The sequence below is a fragment of the Corapipo altera genome, unplaced genomic scaffold, assembly GCF_003945725.1.
Source record: "Corapipo altera isolate COAL_440 unplaced genomic scaffold, ASM394572v1 45, whole genome shotgun sequence".
NCBI classification, from domain to species: domain Eukaryota; kingdom Metazoa; phylum Chordata; class Aves; order Passeriformes; family Pipridae; genus Corapipo; species Corapipo altera.
The window spans coordinates 99571-119920 of NW_020884877.1; the positions used below are offsets into that span (position 1 = coordinate 99571).

The following is a 20350-nucleotide window of genomic DNA, read 5'->3' on the forward strand; positions in this document are numbered from 1 at the left end:
ATGTTTAGTAAAGCTAAACAAATGCACAGTCGAGCAGTTTCTCAGTACCTTTGTAACTAGAAAGGATTTATTCAGTTAATAAATGTCAGCTCGTTTTCTCTGTGCAACGTGGGTGGACGGTGTCTCTGCCCATTGTAGGGGCTTGGAACTACGTGATCTTTAAGGTCCCTTCCAAATCAAAACATTCTGTGATTATATCAAGGCTCTTCCTTTCAGATCAAGTCGGGACCCCCTTTGTTGTGCCACTGCTCTTCAAGCTTAAACTGTATCTGGCCTTTTTTTTTTAACCTCCTGAAAAGCAAGCCCCCCCAGCTGCCCAGCCCAATCTCCCTCTTTTTTTAAGCCTCTCAACATTATTACAGGCTCTCCCCTAAAACTGGGCACCCATCACTATTTCTAGGTGACGTGCTCTTTGTGTGCACCTCCTGCTTAAGCGCCGCACTGGGCACAGTGTGTGCAAAAACCAGGTATTTCCAAAAAAACCCACGTGAACGAAGCTCCGAGACGTTGGTCTGGAATCGCGTCCGCGTTCACAGCGACGTTTCTACTTCGGGGAGAATTCAAGCGCTCGCCTTCCCGAGAGGACGGGGCGAACTTCTTCGCGTTCTTCTCAGCCAGCAGAGCCGGCCCTCCCCTGCCCGGGGCTCTCCTTTGTTCGGGGCCGGGCTGCGGGGCGGAGAGGCGGGACCCGGTGCGCGCCCAGCGGGGGCAGCGCGGAGGGGCCGGGCCGGGGCGGGCGGAGCCGCTCCCGCGCTCGCTGTGCCCGCTCGGCCCCTCGGTCACCGTCGGGGCGGGCGGCATGTGGCGGGGGCTGCCGGTGTTGGCCCTGGCCGGGCTGCTGGTGCTGGGGCGGGCGCCGGCGGGGCGGGGGGCGGCCTGCGAGCCCGTGCGCATCCCGCTGTGTAAGCCGCTGCCCTGGAACATGACCAAGATGCCGAACCACCTGCACCACAGCACGCAGGCCAACGCCGTGCTGGCCATGGAGCAGTTCGAGGGGCTGCTGGGCACCAACTGCAGCCCCGACCTCCTCTTCTTCCTCTGCGCCATGTACGCGCCTATCTGCACCATCGACTTCCAGCACGAGCCCATCAAGCCCTGCAAGTCCGTCTGCGAGCGTGCCCGCGCCGGCTGCGAGCCCGTCCTGGTGCGGTACAGCCACGCCTGGCCCGACAGCCTGGCCTGCGACGAGCTGCCGCTCTACGACCGCGGCGTCTGCATCTCCCCCGAGGCCATCGTCACCGCCGAGGGCGCGGGTGAGTGAGCGGGGACCGGCACCGGCAGGGGGACAATGGGCGGCGGGCGGGGAGCGCAGCCCAACCCCGCCAGCCCGGGAGCCCTGCCTCCCTTCCGCGCCGTCCGACTGCTCCCCGAGCCTCTTTGCTTGCCCTCCGCTCTTTTCCTCCCTTTTCTCTGCCTTTAGCAACTGCTGGAAAAGTTTTGCTGTTGGGCACAGAGGGTGTGTGGCAATTGACAGCCCTGCCGCCGCTCTGGGGATTGCGTAGGAGTGTGGGAACAACAGCCCTCGTTCCACATAAATGGGAAACGTTTCCATACCCCGCTTTGGTGTTCCATCGGCAGCGGTTGCTGGCTGAGAAGGCAGAGCCACCAGAGGGGTGCAGCCCCCAGCCTGCCGACTCCTCCAACGCCTCTGTTCATCTCCAGCCACTCACTCCCCAAAGTGGGGTGCTCCCCTCCCACACAAGGCCACCACTCCACAGATTTTGGGGAAAAGAGCTGTGCCCAGAGGAGCCCCAAGCAGAAGCTGGGGGTCCGTGGTCTCCCTGGCCTCTTCCTGTGCCAGTGGTGGCACACGCACACCTGAAGGGGAGAAAACAAGCTCGTCTCTGTGGCTGGCACTGAAGGTACAGGTTACAGGTTTCTCAGCAGGTTCCTGGGCTCTAAAGTTACAGCCTGGTGAGGAGCACAGCAAAGGTGCAACCTTCCGCTGTGTTTTGTTCCCAGCATCCCTGAAGCGAGCCAAAGGCTGCCTCTGCCACTGGAGGCAGCTCCAGTGCAATCCTGGTGGTACCTGACCACCGTGGCTTCTGAGGGGCTGTTGAAGCCCCTCGACTTTGTCACTGCATCCCGTTTCAGCAGCTGAGCTCTCTGGCCCCACAGGATGGGTGGTGCTGAGTGTCCAGCTGCTGTCCAGTGGTACTGGGGAGGTGGGAGCATCTCTGCACGGTTGTGCGAGGACTGCTGACTGCTCAGGCCAACGCTGTGCTGCAAACCTGCTGTGGCTCAAGGACCCTGCTCCTGTCACAGCTGCCCTAGGGAGGGAGGAGTTGGCAGGGCACAGCTCCAGCATGCTGAGCCAAGCACCACAGAAATACTGAATCCAAGGAGCTATTGAATAGGAAATTAAAGCAAGGCAGTGGGTGGTTATCACGAGTGAGCTTTGACCTTTAAGAAGTGACTGCAGTTCCTGTCTTACTTCAGGAAAGCATTTGCTGCTGGTGGAACAAGGTTACATTTCCTTTGCAGCAAAGTGTTGGTGGCTCTGCCAGAGCTCTCCATCAGAGGAGTGCAAGAGCAGTGCTGGGGTGGGCTAGCACTGGGGAGGGTCAGAGGCTGAGGCAGAGCAGCACCCATGCACCCCGAGGGCTCGTTGTGCTGCCTTTCCCCCACACACACAGCGGCTCCTTCCATGCCTGCAGCTGTAGTGCCGGGTTGTGAGTTCACTGACGAACAGTGGATCCCACCTCTCCATCCTCCCCCAGTAATGAATGGCCTGGGAAAGAAAGGGGGATTTTCCATGCTATGCTCAGCGTGGTATTTGACTGTGCTTCTGTCCCACTACCAAATGCTTTATGTATTCCACTGCCAGTAATGCCAAACACTGTAATTCCTGTTTTCTTCTCCTAACAAAATATCGTGCTTCGGTTTCCTGACTGTGCTCCTCAGCTCAGCCTTCCCAGGTAAGCTGCTCACTACATTCCTCCATTTATTTACAGGCCAGACAAACCCTGTTCCTTCTCTGACTCCATTCTCTGGCCCTTTCCACCTCTTGAAATCTCCACTCAGTGGCCATACCCTGGTATCTCCAGTCATTACCACTATTTCTCTCTAACCCATCTTATTGCTCCCCTCTTGCCTTTCCATCCTTTCTCCCCTTGCAGTCGTCCCCAGCCCACGAACCCAACCATCAATTTTTGCCTTCAGCTTCTGCTTTTTGGGGACCAGAGACTTGCTGGAGTGGTTTGGGAAAATACTGTTTTGAACACCAAGCACCTTTCTCTGTGGCATTGAGGTGCTTTCAAAACTGCCTTAAAAATGGCTCCAAAATGAGCAAGGCTTGGCAGATCTGCAGCAATTTGAAAGCAATCACATTTAAATCTGGAGGGAGAAAGCTTGGCTAAAATTGCCCCCGAGTTACCTATTTCTGAGGACCTCAGCAGTACAATAACCTCTTTGAGGGATTCCAGGGCCAGATCCATGAAAACTCTCTTTCAGTGAATGAGAACCTGATGACATTCTCATTTCTGGGCTGAAAATTTTGAACTGATGCATTATATACCAGCCTGAAAGAATCCTTCTTGAGGGAATAAAACTGCTCCTTTAGAAAGCAGAGCGAAGGATTCCTGTTCTAGGAAAAGGTGAACACTTCCAAATTCAATTCTCCAAATAAAGGATTGCAGCCAAGTAGAAGACATGAATAACCAACTGCCTGATGAGGAGCATGCAGAATACCTGCTCTTAGTTTATCTCCTAAGCATTCTAGCCCCTTCTGCTCTCTGCAAACTGCATCTAATAGAGCAGGCAGAAATATAAATCCATTGTTTCATTGACTTCTTGTTGTAGAAGCCCATGAAACAGCCATGAAGCCAATTTTTTATTCTTCAGAAGTGAAATCTTGGTTTTGCTTTTATTCTTTTGCTACCTGCAACGTAATAAGATTTTACTATTTCCTTTCCTCTTGAGGTCTCTGCATTGTTGCTGGTGAGGATTGGTACATTTGTGTCATTTCTTCTGTAAGGCAGCAGCCTGAAGGAAGATGTGGTCAGGTGTTTGTTGTCAGAGCAGGGGTAGGGTTCACAAGCCCAATTTTCATTCCTTTTTTCAATATTAGACTGTGCATCCTTCAGTGTGGGTCAGCTGGATGGAGGGGCTGAGAAAGCTGATGTGTTTTGGGCTTGGTCAGAGGAATAGCTGTGCACACTCCTGGGCTTGTGCTGGTCCCAAAACCTGAGTGGGAGTGCTGAATTGGAGGTCTGAGGTTCCTCAAGTTACAGCGATCACCTTCAAAGAAGTATCACATAGGAAGCATATGTTTCTTGATTTTTCATTCTCTTTGGGAAACACTGAGGGTTCCTTTACAGCCAGAAAGCGGAAGGATGCTGTGGGCATGGTGTAGGTGTTCTGGATGCAGGTGTGATGCTGAATATTTTGGCTTTTTGTGGAGGAATCATCATCCAGGATGGAGGATGAAAAAGCCTCTGGACAATATATTAACACCCCTGATGTCAGATTAATGCATGCTAGTGTCTGAAGTCTCCTATGGCCTTTATCCTACACCCCTGTCCTGCACTTTTGGGGGATGAAAACGGTTCTGCTCGCAGACATTGATACAAGCTGTCTTTTATCTGTGGGAGGTCCTGGTCACCTGCTCCATGCATTTCAGTCTCCACATGCATATGCTGACTCTTCCTCCCATCTATTAGATTATCTGCTTCCCTTATGCAGGGACCTGTCAGACTTCTTAGATCTGTGAAACAGCAGGAACTGCTGATATACAAAAACTCTCTTGTATCTAAAATTTCAGAGGCGGGACCTGTCTTTAATTTTCAGGTAATAAATGACCAGCCTGACCACGGTCATCATTGACGTTGGGATGCTGACTCAGAAGAGCACTGTGGCGCGTGTGCTTGGCTGCTACTGCCTAGCAGTGTTTATGTCCCAAGTGATGTTTATTCCTGTTTTGAAGGGGGAACTGGCTGTAAAACCAGAGAAATGTGGTGGGTACTGTGCGAACTGAAGGACAGATCTGTCGGTCGGGTCCATCTCATCATATTTTATTTGTATAAGAAAATAGCTTGGGGGCATGTTGGCCTGTTGGTAAGACGTTGGAGAAAGGGAAGTGGCATCACAAGGTATCAACCACATGTAGTTGACACCCAAACCAGTTCGAGTGACTGTCATAAGATGTCTGAGGAGAATGTTGAATTCCTTAAAAGTATCATCTCTTGAACATTAAAGAAAACTATAGATTGTTCAAGGGGTGTACATCTATTTTCTTAAATCTTATGTGAATCCCTGATTCCTCCATGTAACCCAAGCCTCCATGTCTGCCAGATGAGTTCATAGTAACCCGGTATGGGAATCTGGCATTGGAGGCTTAAAAGACAAGCAAAAGAACCATTTCCCATTGCTTGTTTCTCCTGTATTACTGACTTCATTTCCAAAACAGCGGTTTCCAAGCTCCACATTGAGTTTGTTCTGACCCAGTCTTTGCACAGCTCTACCTAGAGCAGTTGACGTGCACAACGGTGCCGGGGGAGCGTTTCAGACCTTGCTGAGGATAAACAGTCATGCCCAGGTTGTCGTTTTAAAGTTGAGATTTGTTTAGGCATTTGCTCAAAACTTGGGAGCAGCTTCATTTCTCACTTAAGGAAGAAAATCATTACAACCTTCAAGCCTGAAAGAGGATGGGAGACGTAAATAAGGGAACTTAAACCTTATTAATGATGATACCATCAATGGCATTAGACTCTTACCACAGTCTGCCTTTGTAGGCTGAGTCCCTTGGAATGATTTTGCATTGTCTAAAGCCGTTGTCTAAGTGTTTAGTCAAGACCTGGGCCTTTAAAAGTCATCAAAACCTGGTGGGATTTGTTATGAGGAATAATTTATTATGTGGAGCAGTCTGCTCTGTTATTTGGAGTTTGAGTTCTCTGTATTAGATTTTAACTAGGTTTGGTTTTCATATCACTTTACTTTACTGTGCATGTTTTTGCAACCAACTTAGGAAAGATCCTCTCTGTACTGAGAGCTGAAGTAGATGACAGGGTCTGAATTCATGCATTTTGGAAGGGTTTCTTAATGGGGCTCCGTTAGTTAATGTCTCTATCTGAAGCAAGTGCCCAAGCAGTAACTCTGGCTGTGGTTTTGTTCTTTGGAGCAGGGTGCCTGGAGTGGCTTCAGTAATAGCTGGGCCATACTCTTTAATTGCAGTGACAGTCAGAATCGTGTTACTTTTGGCCGTTTCTCTGCTTTTTTTTACTTTATTTAAACTGTGGTGTAAGTAAGATGTTCACTCAAAAGCAGGTATTACCAAGTTTGTTTCCCTTTCCGATACCTCTCATCTAAATCTGTGATCCGGGCATTGTTATTTTGTACGCTTACTGTACAAGTTACTTTTGTTTAGTTCTCCTTGTTAGTGGTTTGGTTTGCTTTTTTTATATAGCATCCCTCTGAAAAGTGAGTAATTAAAATGGCTTATTGGAAAGATCAGTTTGGATTCTTTCCCCTACTCTTAAACAAAATTCAATAGGAAGCTTTTGGATTGGACCTCTGCATAATATTCCCTCTTTGGCAATCCTGCTAATCATCGCTGACGGATACTCTTTTCAGAAAGATTACTTTACATAGACAGAACTTGGCAGAGGGGTTGCCCCTGAAGAGAAGTGGAACAGTAGAAAGTCAGTTGATTTAGGGTCTTTTAAATGGCTTTTTTTTTCCTTCCTCTGTTTACATTACACCTGAAGGTCTCAGCAGTGCGCATCTCCGGGTGGAGGGAGGTCTCTGCTGGGCTGCTGGGGTCAGGGGCTGGGATTTCATGGTTGCTCACACCCACCTAAGATCTGGCGAGCGGCTGGTGGCAGGGCTGGCCCAGACCCTCTTCCCATCACTTCCCTGGTAGGTGAGAGTGGACCAAACATTATGAGCTTGACTGGGGAAAGAATCAGGGAGATGGGAAGCCTTTCCTGAGACACATCATACAGTGGCAGAGGTCTCCAGTCCCCTCCACAAGCCCACGCTGCTCTCCATCACTAGAAACCACTTATCCCTAAATAAACAGGAGTGTTTCAGGGAAGATAAGCATCAAGGGAAGGTCAATATTTGTCTGGCCCAAGCCCTCCCAAGTAAGGAAATGAACCGTGAAGTGAGGTATCAGTGCCTGTTTACCCCCTCTTTGCTCACTGATGGACACCATACCCTGACCACAAGTACAGAGCACCACAGCCTTCGCACAGGCATGGAAATGGGAGCATCTTCTGTCAACAGCTGCTCTGCGCACAACATCCAAATTGCTGCTGCTCCACCCAGCTGCTTTGTAGGATACCCACAACAACTGGCTTCAGTTAGGAGTGACCTGGCAGTACAGAATTAGGAAATGGGGTGGGGCTGTGGCATATTGTAATTTGGTTAAAAATAAGTGGTGTACCTAGGACTGGATGGGAACATCTGGTGTAAAGCAGTTTAGTTCCATGCTTGTTTGCAGGACTGGGTTTGTATTGGGCATATTGAGTGTTTGCCAGCCCTCCTTGACTTGGTGTGAGTCGGAAGGACAGTTCTTCAGCCAGTATGCACGAGCATCACACCCCTTGTGGGCCAGGGAAAGCTGCAAACCCCTTACTGGGCTCTGGTTTACTTTCAGTTGTAATTTCAGTGTGAGTTGGACTTGGTTTGCTCAAGCACCGTGAAGTCATGACTACTTGGATCAGCCCTTGATTTAGGAGGGGGGAGTATACTTCAGGGCTCCTTTTTCCTTCCATGGATGGAAGATGGTAAGCATTTCATCTGATACTTCTCTTGTCTCCTCTGTGATGGAGAGGCAGAGCCACTTCTCCATGGATGGTGGCTGGGAGGCTTTTCAGACTTCTGTCTGCAGCGGGAACAGATGGGAGGATTATCATACCAGAGATCTGCCCGCTCTCTGTGTTTTTACCACATCAGAAGGAACTGTAGATTTAAAGCTACAACTTGACTAAATGAACAAGACAACAGAGGATTGGCCCAGGAGATAAAGAAGAAATGTGGTCATACTTTTGCTGGCTATTTACAAAAGGAAAGCCATTTTCATTTTAATTCCTCTTTCATCATGTTTTGGAATGCAGGAAAGCACTTGATACAACATAAAATGCATTCTTAACGCTTGAGAGTAGCCCAGGCGAATAATCAAAATAAAATATGTAAGTAAGAATCAGCTTGTATAATTTGACTCGTTACAAGGCAATACACAGAAGCCATGGAAATACCTGATAAGCAAAGACCAAATTGGCTCCATGCAAATGTTGGGTTTATTCTATAAACTAAGATCCTGTGGTAGTTTGGAACTTTCTTTGGAAAGAAGAAAATGGATGTGATTTTTTATTAGCAACAGGATTTTGCATATAGAAGAGCATATACTCAGTCCTTCTGTGCTATTTTCTATACCCTTTGCTCTTTACGTTGGTTAGAATAACTATTCCTGAAGTCTTATTTTTTCAAAGTTAATTATTTTGTGAGGAAATCAGTTGGTTTTTGATTTTACTCTTGCCTGACTGTGGTTTAGCCATATGCTCATTTATGTAAATGAAGTTTCATGTTTCTATAAATAGTATAAATATGCGTTAAGGTGGAGATTTTTTAAATTTTTTAAGAAGGATGGCAAAATTAGGTTATTTAAGTAATATAATTTTTCCTGTAAACAGGCTTTTAAATAATGTATTTACAGAATTTGTGATTAAATAATGGTTCCAACCCTTAACATTTAACCCACACATCTAAAGCCTTCACCTATACTGAGTATCATCAGCATTCTGGGCTGTCTTACAGCCAAATCCTTCCAGCTCAGACTGCAAGAGAGGAGCTTTTGTTATGTGGTCCTGTGTTCATTTGTCCTATATTGTAAAAGCAGTGGCATTGTATCCATGATAATGTAAGATTATAAGAAAGTTGATGTTTGTAGGATACCAGCTTCCAGACTTGGAAAAACAGCATAAGTGATTGGGCATGCAAAATTAAAGGAAGGCCTTTTCTTTGAAAGCTTGTTTGTTTTTCCATTTCATGTACCATTGTAAGAAAGTATCCTACCTCTCTCCCAAATCTTGTTCTTCTTGCTTTTATTTTGTCCTTAATTAGTACAAGGTTATGTGCATTAACCTACTTGTTTTTAATTATTAAGTATATGTATAAACCCATTAAATTGTGTGATTTAATCAACAATAGGTTTGAAATTGTGTACTTTACTAATATGGGAGACATTCCACTTACGAATGTGTCTGAAAGCAGTTCTTTGGGCATAGTGCCTTTTTTTCCTTCTGTTTCTTATCTGTCCTTCAAAATAATCAGTGTGTTTTTAAACTGAGGAGGAAGGGGAAGGTCTTAAACATTTATTTTGGCATTTTCTTCAACGATATGATTGTTGTTGGTTGGTTTGATTTCCTCAGTGACCAAAATAACAAACGAAAAGTAATTTCTGCTTCATCATTTAATTAAAAAAGTACAGGTACTTTTTGCAGATGCTCAGAGTTTATGCCATAAATTTCAATCCTTGTCTAAAACCTGCCAGTATATGCGCCAGTGGAAATGGAATGTTTAATCTGCTCTATCATTTAACATGATGTGCTGGATTCAGGTGAAATGCAGATAATAAATCGTATCAACTTTACAAGACTGGCCTCTAGAACATTACAATCTGTTTATTAATGAAGTTATTAAGTTTTAATATGCTAAATACTAGAGAAAGAGGAAACATTGTAACGTGTGTGCAGTGAAATAATGCAATATTAAAAACTGTAATGTTTCTTTACATATTCTATGAATCCATGCCAGATTTCCCTATGGATTCCAATAACGGCAACTGTAGAGGCACCGGCATCGGTAAGTAAATTTTTAGAAAACTTTATCATAAGCTGGAGTCTTTCAAATACTTTCAATATTTTAATAAGTAAGAGGAGTATTAAGTGATGTTAAAATACTCTTTCTTGACTAAGAACCCTGCAGATTGTGCTTTTGCATCCCATGGGCAGGTGGCATTTGGGGCTGGTCAGCCTCAAAATGTCTTTCAAATCAAGAGGGCTGTGCTGATTTTATTACAAGTTTTGTCTTGAACAATGAGAATAATCATTAAATTGATTTTTTCTTGGGCAAAACCAGTAAGATAACGGTTCATTCTGACTTTAAAGTTTGCAGATTAAATTCTACACTCTTTGTAGATAATGGCAAAACTCCCGTTAGCCTGAGGAGATTGAGTGTGAGACCTTCTGGTTTTATTCCAGCAGGTCCCCTGTTGCTTTTTATTTCTGTTTGTTTTTTGCTGGAACTGAGTAAAACCCCCTGAGTGTTACCACCGCTCATAGGCAATGCAAAGAAGCAAAGCCCAGCTTTGTATCTAATAATTATAAAAATGTGGATTTGTTGCTCAAACAAGCCGATGACTGTAGGTTTCCTTGAATTTTATTACAGTTTTATCAGAAGTTTTCCTCTTAGGCCTTTGTCAAGAAGATGACACTTGGAAACCTAGAGCTGGCCATCATGTCTTTCCTTCTCCAGAGGAGAAGGATGTTGATGAGCTGTAGTGTGGACTGATGTTCAGTTCATTAACATAAACACCTAAGTGTGGATGTGGAACAGGAAATTAGATATCTACATAAACCTGGATAACTTCAGCATTAATCTGTGGCCAAAATGTAGAAAGATATTAATAATGCCCAGTTTATAATAGTTTTAAACTTTGATCTATAGGTGATCATTAACAGTACATTTCCTTTAATAGTGAAAGCAGCTGTGTAGGTGCAAAATGTTCCTTAAATAACACTGCATGTCCTTTAGAAACCCAGCTACAATTAGAAAAACTGATAAAAGCAGGTCCCTTAACAAGTTTGGTTTAAATTGCCTTGAGCCTGGGACCATGTCTGAAAGACTTGTTAAAGATATTTGTTACTAATGTTAATATCTTCATAGTTTTAAGCTGGTTTCAGTTGTGTGGCATTGAGTAAGCGTGGATGTCATGCTCAACAGTGACTGCACAAACATTTCCTGCAGTGGAAATGTTTCAGTCATATTGTTGCTGTTTGTGGTGCTTTTCGACTACTTAAAGCAAAACCAGACCCCAAAAAATCCCATCCAGAAACAGAGTGAAGATGCCCAGAAAAATTGCTGATGAAGAGGAAGGGGAGTATTTTTTATCACTTATTTTCACTGTACAAACACAATTTCTGGTTCAATGTGCTGCACCTCTTTGAACTGACAAACACAGTTTGACCACCTAAAGGGCTGTGCTTTGTAATAGCTTTATTTATATATTCACTAAAGTAAATTTGTAATTTTGCCATTGTAAATAGAGATTTTTTTGTTTGCTTTGCAAGTAGCAAACTGATGTGTTTTCATAAAATCCCTTTCTCAGCTCTGTGGTTTCTGGAGCTTATTGCATGTGCTGCTATGCATGGTGGCACCTTTTATCTCTGACAAAACTTTCCCTCTGAATCCCCTTGAGTTTTTTGGGGGGGAGCTTTTTTTACCTCTCTTGGCAGTGAACTACATTGTTGTCTGAAATATATTGTCTCTAATATTCATGTTTGGCTTCCTTGGAAAGTCATTGTACCAGGAATTGGGAGAGAGGAGTTGGTTCTGGCTGTACCACTGACTTTATAACTGACCTTAGCAAATTACTTTTGGGTTAGTTTCTGTATCTCTAAATCAGGAATATTGCAGCATTTTGTAGAGTCCACTAGGGTGAGTAGGAGGTATTTTTCAGTAAGAACATGGGCAGGTCTATAATTTGTTTCTAGAATAAGACGAATAAAATATATTCTCAAATTAATGCAGTAATCCAATACTGAGGGAAATGTGAGGGTGTGTGTTGTTTTCTTGTAGTTTAGTCTGTTTTATTCTACTTGTGCCACAGAGCAAAATACTGTAGAGCAGGAGAGCATTAAAGTGTTGGACTTGAGTGTTGAGGTGCATTTGTGAGCGTGGGCCACAGGAGCATTTTTATTTTGTGTTTCAAGGCAGCTTAAAAATGAACCATAATTTGGCCTACAGTATGCACGAGCTCTCAGAGGCAGAAAGGAAGCCAAAAATCACTTCCCTTCTCTGCCTTTGTTATTCTAACACAGTCTCATACAAAAGCTTAAGTCTTTAGGACTCATATATAGATTCCTGAGGATGTGTTGGGAATTTAAGGAAACAATATACTCTTCTTTTGAAATGTTTTCCTCTCTCCTGTGGGATTTCTTTTTTTGTATTTTCAACTACAAAAATTCTTTCAATAGTAAATAAATAATAATTTGAGAAGTCTGTAACCGTATGATACCATCTCTCTCTTTTTTTTCTTTTAATATGCAGGAATCTTATGTAGCAAATAAAAGTTCTTTTTCAGGTTCTCCATGTTGGATTTAACTGAATCACTAGCTTATATGCATTGATATTTGGAATGATGGCATATAGAAATAAGCTACATTAAGCCTACTTTCATTTAAATGCCAAATCAAATGTCAAAATAGATGACCACATGTGTGTAACACTGGGACCTGCTGTTTGAAATGACTCCACTGAACCCCACTTAAATACTAGCATGAAATAAGTCAATATTTGCCTTAGAACAACCAGCCATGAAATATCGGTGGTGTTAATGAACGTGTGGGTCTGCAGCTTCAGCGTTAGCGCTCCCTGGGCACCAGTGAAAACGTTTTTGCCTCCCTTATAGTTCCCAGCTGTCTGGCAGCTGCACCGCTGGAAACGCTGCTCTGACAGTGCTCGTTTGTGTTGTCTTTTGAAGACCATCCGTAGGGCCACAAGGGCTAAGAATTTCTCCATTTCAAGTAAACCTGGGGTTCTGGGTCATAATAAAATTGTGTACAGTTTACACAATTCCTTATGGTGAGTTGGACAGGGCTCTGAGCAACCTGATCTAGTTGAAGGTGTCCTTGCTCATTGCAGGAGGAGTTGGCCTTTAAAGGTCCCTTCCAACACAAACTATTCTGTGATTCTCTGAATGCCTGCTAGCCAGAGTATCCCAGTTTGCCAAACCAACCTGAGATAGGTAGTCTTCAATCAAATACTAAATCGTGCCCTGTCATTGTATTTTCTTGCTGTGTCTCTGTTACAGCCTGTGTGAAAAAAGGTGCAGAAAGGAGGGCATTCCCTAAGTCTAGTACATAAGAGAGAACAGGATTGCAAAGATATGGAATTGCAGCACCTGGGAGCACAGGAGAGACCAAGATAAAACCTTGAATTGGCTTAAAATGGGTGATTTTGTCACTTCAACCTCTAAGTCCTTGTGTCATTGTTGTTGTGGTATTGTTTGGGCTTGGTTTTTTTAAAATTTCAGCATGACAGGTTTCCTTCTAGAAACCTTTAAGGTCTCATGGACAGTTCTGCTTCTCCCAACAGAACAGACCAGGAATGCCCCTGTGGCTTTTAGCATTTCACTGTAATAAGCAAGTCTATTCAGTGAAATTTTTGTTAGATGTGAGTTTGGGATTTTGGGGAAGATTGTCACCGAACACATACGCTTTTCTTTCTAAACCAAGCCTTCTGTTTCAGTAGACCGCTGCAAGTGCAAGCCTGTAAAAGCTACCCAGAAGACCTACCTACGCAACAACTACAACTATGGTAAGAGCAGCTGCATGGCCAGCACTCAACTTTTTTAAGGCTCTGGCCAAGGGAAGATTTTCATTAAAAAAACTTAAGTTCCAAATTACTGACAGATAATCCAGCGCTATTTATTACAGGAGGAAGATGTGGCCTGCAGCCTTTCCAAATTAGAAGGATGGAGGGGATTAGCTTAATACGTTAGCACAAGAGGGTCTTTGTTGAGTTATCTCTGTGTCAGCGCAGATATTTGGGGTTCAGGCACTTTTTTAGTGTGAAAAGTGATGTGACAGAAGTGACATTATGGACTGCTGTGTCTGAACTGCCTCTGTGATTTCCAGCTCAGATGTACTTAGCTTTTGCACATGTCCATATTATGTCTTCCCTTGTCCAGACTGTCCTAGTCTTCAGGCATATCACAGGTCCAGGCTGTTACTTTTCTTCATACAAATTGTTTCAAACAAATGAAGCTGGTGAAGCCAGTGAATACATATCACAGGAGCTGAACTATTGGGCCCTTCCTTTTTCTCATTAATCATGTGAAGAGCCTTAGGGTCAGTGAACTTAAAGGCTTTATTTAAATGGTATCAATTGCATAATATTTATTAAGATAATACATTTATAAAACTGTGTCAGGCAAACTTCTTTTAAAAATATTTGCTGTTAAAAGGTAAAAAATTATAACTGTATTCAAACATCGTTATTTTTTAGGTAACTAGTTGGTTTTATGTTGTTCTGGTGAATTTGTTTGGAAAAAAATTGCAGAGTGGTTATTCTCTGAAGGTACCTGCACATGGCAGAGTCGCTAGCACGTGGCTGCCCATCTTCTCAAGCTTTTGAAATGGAAGAGGTTTCAAAATGCATTTGAAATTACTCCGAACTAAAGCAAGGGTTTGTTTTTGAAATCTTAAAAGAGTGGATCATTTGGGGTAAATTGTGCATATTAAATGTACAAGTCAGTGTTTTTTGGCAAATGTATTTAATGTGCCAGCAATACCTGCTGGTCGATGGTTGTTATGGGCAATACATGCGAAGAGAGGAGATGTGTAAATCCATGGGTTTCTTTCTTCTACGTTACCTTTTTCACGTAGGTTAGATGATGTTTGGAATCTGGGGAACCTGCCATTTGTAGAGGAAAATAGTGTTTGTGTACTGTAAATGATGTGGCATTCTCTAGAGCGTGACCTCTGGGTTTGCTTTGCACTTCTGTGTGGTATCAGTTCACTGGTCACCATGAAAGAAACAAACAGCTTTGCCTTTGAAAAGCAACCTTTCGTCCTGTACAGCTTAAAAAGAAAGGGTGAAGGAGGAAACAATTAGTCAGGTCATCAGGTCAAGATCAGGAGCGTTTGGAGTTCCTAAAGAGCAGAGCAGATTGGTACTGGGTCACTAAAGAGAGAATAAAAAAGATAAGGGCCTGTCATCCAGTCAGAGTAGTGATACAAGAAATTCTAATGCACATTCACCTTTTATAAAAGGTTCAGAGTGACAGATTATGTTTGGTCATCTGTACTACAGTTAGTCAAAGAAGGATCGGTTACAGCTCAAGGGAGAAGGAGAGTGTACAAAGAATGGATTAAATATATTTTTCATGGCAAGGGAGAAGAAGAAAGGATGCTAAAGTCAAAGCCCAGCTTAAACAGGACATAAGTCCAACTGGTACATAATTCCTGTTCCTGACCATACCATTAAGAGATACACTGAGCTCCTGGACCCCTCTGGTGGAGAGTGAAGTAATGAAGGGAAGAGATGGGGGCAGGGACACTGCTGGAGTTCAGCTAAGCTTCTGATAATGGACCATGCTAAACACTAATGCCAGAGGTCACCAGGAACGGCTTGGGAGTGACCTGCATTTTCTGCTGCTCCTAAACGACACACTTTGTGACTTTTTCCCAGTCATTCGGGCTAAAGTGAAGGAGGTGAAGACTAAATGTCATGACGTCACTGTGGTGGCGGAAGTAAAGGAGATCCTGAAATCTTCCCTGGTGAACATCCCAAAGGACACTGTAAACCTTCACACGAACTCTGGGTGCCTGTGCCCACTGCTCAGTGCCAACGAAGAGTACATCATTATGGGCTACGAGGACGAGGAGCGTTCCAGGTAACTCTTCTGCACTGTCCTTGGAGCATGTTGGTTGTTATTTGTTCCCCTGTTGTAAAGCTGAACTTCGGAGCCACAAGGAAAGAAAAACTTGTAGTGACTGCCTGAACATCTACTTCATGGTGTATGGGCAAGGCTCTCTGCGGGCACAGAGCTCTTAGTCTTGCTTGTGTTGGGTTGTACAGCCCGTTGGTGGAGTAACTGGTTGTCTCTTTTGTGTAGGTTACTCTTAGTGGAAGGCTCCATAGCTGAGAAGTGGAAGGATCGTCTCGGTAAAAAAGTGAAGGTAAGAAAACACTTCACCAAAAGTCAGAATGTCACAGGTGCCGTGAAACATCTATGTAATCTTTTCAAAATTAAGGAAGAAAATACAGGTGCTTCCTCTGGTTAATTAATACCATGTGTCAAAAACCAACTTGCTGTGTTATTTGCTGTATTATGTAGAAATGCGTGATGAATAAACTAAAGGGATACATTGAATTACCCCAGAACCCCCTAGTTCAGCAGCAATCAAAACCTCTGTCTCAAAAAAGCAAACAGTAGGAGTGTTTTAACTCCATAGGCAAGCTGTGTGTTCCACAGCACATGCCTGCTTAATTGGGGTGATACTAGTTAAAGAAAAAATGAGAGGGCTTTACAAATGTTTTCCAGACTAAGGCAGGATTATACTTTATGGATTTAATGTTCTTTAAATACAGTTCCCTTACCAAATTGTGTGGATTAGCAATTAATTTAAGTTCACCTTCCTGGCTTAGGTGAGGGAGGTAGATGACAGGGAAGTCATGTCATAGTGAATTGGAAGCAATGAGCTCAAGTGCAAGTGAAGTATCATCAAATCCTAGAGTGGGTTGGGTTGGAAGGGGCCCTAAAGATTATCTTGTTTCCTTGCCCTGTCATGGACAGGGACACCTTCCACTAGCCCAGGTTGCGCAGAGCTCCATCCAGCCTGGCCTTGAACACTTCCAGGGATGGGACAGCCACGGTGTCTCTGGGCAACCTGTGCCAGGGCCTCACCACCCTCACAGGGAAGAATTTCTTCCTCATACCTAATCCAAACCTGTTCTCCATGAGTGTGAAACCATATCCCTCTTGTCCTGTCACTACAAACTCTTCTCAAAAGTCCCTTTCCAGTTCTCTTGTAGCCCCTTTAGGTACTGGAAGGTGCTCTGAGGTGTCCATGGAGCCTTCTCCAGGCTGAACAACCCTAATTCTATATGCAAATACATTCTGTTGTTTTCTAATTTACACATTTTCTAATGCCTTCCAAGTTCTGGAAGGGTTGCTGTTTATGTTTTGATGAGCTGCAAAGTATCAGTGATTTTGATGTCATAGGAATGTCACTTTACAGAGAATTTTCTTATTTTGCCACAATTTCTCAGCCATTGATTTGCCATAATGGTTGTCTGTGCAAACCAGTCTTCTCTTCCACTCAGCACTTTCTTCAACAGTGTAATGGTCACTGGCAGGAAAATACTGTTGTGATTATAAATGCAAGATTTTCTGTGCCATTTGTCACATTCATGGAGATTACAGGAGGGAAAAGATATGAGGGTCTAATTCCAAGTTGTTGTTTGATTTGGCAGAACCCTAAGAAATCCAGTGCCACAGAGAAAATACCTTGTTACCACTGTGGCCTGACTTATCCTCAGTTCCAGTTCTTGGGTGGGAGCATCATTTGTTTGGAACAATTTTTTGGGAACTCACTTATTTTCTCACTTATTTCCTTGTTGTTTGTGACCTGCTACCTCTGCTCTCGTGCCCAGCCTGGGGCTGCTAAGGACCCTGCCACATCTCCACTCATTTCTCATTATCGTCTCCTTTTCCAAGACTATCACCAGTTGCACCAACTATATTTATTATGCCTTTTTACTTTTTTTTTTTTACTGCGGTTGCTATTACCTGCAAAAGTAAAAATAAATAATAATTTTTAATAATTAACAAAAATCACTTGATTGCTTTTTCATCCTGCTTCCTCCAAAGACTGTGCACCAGTAGCTTTATTTAAATTTTATTATTTCGAAGGTAAGTCCCCTTTGTGCTGAAGCCATTATGCCTTGTATAACCCCTTCATTCACAGAGGCTACAAGAAAGCCAGGAAATGGTTTCCCTGTTTGAAGTGACTTTTCCCGATAACCTCGCATTCCACCCCTGAGCCCAATGCAGGGCGATGTGATGGAAACAGCAGCAGCTTTTCTCCTTTTGCTGCTGTTTGTGAGCACATGTTTCTTTTACATATGACTTTTTTCTTCTGTAATCTCTCTTGTAATGTCTTTGCCGTTTGACCTGCAGCGCTGGGATCAGAAACTCCGCCACCTTGGGAAGGGGAAGGCAGAGCCCGGACACAGCGACTCTGCTCCGAAGCCCGGCAAAGCCAGCAGTGCCCGACAAACACGCAGTTAGATGTGGGATGCTGTGCGGTGACACGCAGGGGACTATCTTCCAAGACTTCACTGTTGGAGCAGCAAAGGAGAAATTGCACTATTGCACGTTATATTCTATTGTTTACTACAAAATAATGTTTTAGCTTATATTAGTTTTTATTCTCCCTCTTGTTTTCTGCCTTTTTTTTTTTTTTTTTGGATATGTGAAAGCTCTGGAAATATTTTTTTTTTCTGTTACTAAGGACTGTAGAAAACTGCCCTTATGAGATGGAGAAAGACAAGGACATGTTACATTTATCTTTTTATCTCCTAAATACTTTTTAGGGAGAAAATTCTGATGCAAGGAATGAGATCTGGCAAAGACCATCGCTCAAGTCGTGACTCACACTGGCTTCCCCCATTCACTCTTTCTTGATCACTGTTTGCTGAAACTTACTGTGTTGGGGGTAGGTTGTTACCTGATTTTAAGGGCATAATTTTTTATTCTGAAACATAATTCTGAAATATATAAACAAACTGTGTTAAGAGAACTGTTTTGATCAGTACAGCTTTGTTAAGTTTTCTTATAAATAAACCACTGTGTAAGCCGAAGTCTAACTTAAAATATTTCCTGCAACAAACATGGTGTGCATGTACACAGGGGACCTGGGTTTTCCAGTGCTCTGGACCTTGCAGGAAAGGTGGTCTAGTTCTGTAACCATAATTTATAATATGCCTTCTTCTCTTATAATGGCAGTTTTTTCCCCCTTCTGTTTTCTCAGCTGTAGGAGTAGACAGAGTTACCAGGCCTGGTTCTCAGCACAGGTCTGCACTTTATCAGTTTGATTTTGTGGTGTTATTCTTAAATCCATGCCTACATAAACAAGTGTTCAGTACTCAGTAACATATGTCCTATAAAAGAATTATAGTTGCCAGCACAGATCTTACCTGACTTTGGAACCAACATCATAATTTTTGTATTGCCCTTGAAAATATAAAAAGCAAAAAAAAAATCTTTTTTGTGCTTTAATAGAATTCTTTGGAGATAGTGCCAACATATTTGAAATTATCTTCTGTTTTCCTATTCTCCCATGACCAAAAGAAACTAAAATGAGGTAAATCAAAGAACAGTCTTCTTTGCTGTAGTCTGCAGAGGGGAGCTGAAAGTGCAAATGGCTATTGTTTTCTAGCTGTCGGTATTGTCTTTACTGGATTAGGGCTGCCTTTCAGTAAGAAAATAGTGTTGAAAATAGGTGATTTGAAATATGATGATGATAAGTAAGCACAGAAATATTGGGGAATATTTATAATAATGCTGGTTTAAGATTTCACTTAATAATCAGAGGTCTCAGGACAAGTTTTCCATCGGACTGGATACTAAGCAAGTTGCAACATAGAACAGTTTACTGCAACACTCAGGCTTTTATTTTTAATTAAAAGTAAAGGAGTAATTTAGGGGGAAGTTTGGCTCTGTAAACTGGAAGCAGGATATTAATCCTAGGTTGGAAAAGACCTCCGAGATCATCAAGTCCAACCTTCGACTAATCTCTATCTTGTCAACTAGACTAGAGCACTAAGTATCGTGTCCAATCTTTTCTTGAACACCTCCAGGGATGGTGATTCCAACAAGCATTTCTCCTGAGCTGGCAAATAACTGAACAGCTTGTGGATAGCTTGTTTAATAATGTTTAAAACTCATTATTTAACCTAAAGCACCCACTGAAGTCACACAGATCAGGGCTGGAACTGCAGGGTCTGCAGCCACCACTGACCCCACCATGTTCTGTTACAAAGAGAATGATGAAACCATAAAACTCTTTAAGATGTAGAAAATCCCCAGACAGCTGGGAGTTTATCCTTTTCCAACCACCACTTCTGAAGATGGGATCTCTCATAGCATCTCTCCACCTTTATTTAATCCACTGGCAAACCCAACACTGACATTGCTCCCATTAAAAATCCCAGGAGCACAGCACATCACTGCACTTTAACCTCATAGAAAAACAAGCACCATTTGTAACAGTCACACGTCATGATGTTATACTGAAAATATTTCTGTAATTGCAAGCCACCGAATTGCTGTTTTTCCAGAGGAATACGCATTTTTCACTAACACATGAAAAACGAGGGCGGTATGATGGGCTTCTCAGAAGAGGCAGGAGGCATTTTTCACAATCCCTTAATTAACTCAGGAGCCTAAAGGGCTTTTTTACGTGTTCCAACACTGCTTTTACGCCATTACAGTGGTTTCAGTGACAGAACTTCTGCAGCTTGTGCCGATACAAACTACAAATGATCAATGAAAGACAGATTGCACAAGATCAATTATTTCAATGATTTTTAGCACTATGTCCCCCTCGTCTGTTCTGTC

The 20350-nt window shown here is 43.3% G+C and overlaps 1 protein-coding gene across 2 annotated transcripts; it reads left to right on the forward strand.

The window, feature by feature from the left end:
- The first annotated feature begins 347 nt into the window (after positions 1 to 347).
- On the forward strand, positions 348 to 18588 carry FRZB (frizzled related protein). Of its 2 annotated transcripts, none has more exons than XM_027637271.1 (6): positions 348 to 1253; positions 9757 to 9804; positions 13471 to 13539; positions 15415 to 15619; positions 15842 to 15905; positions 17909 to 18588. In XM_027637271.1, the coding sequence occupies exons 1-6, from the start codon at positions 800 to 802 to the stop codon at positions 18017 to 18019; spliced, it is 951 nt and encodes a 316-aa protein (XP_027493072.1). In that variant the 5' UTR covers positions 348 to 799; the 3' UTR covers positions 18020 to 18588. The 2 variants fall into 2 exon arrangements, with proteins under 2 accessions (XP_027493072.1, XP_027493073.1); XM_027637272.1 differs by having other exon boundaries at positions 508 to 1253; positions 13474 to 13539.
- The last annotated feature ends 1762 nt before the right edge of the window (positions 18589 to 20350 follow it).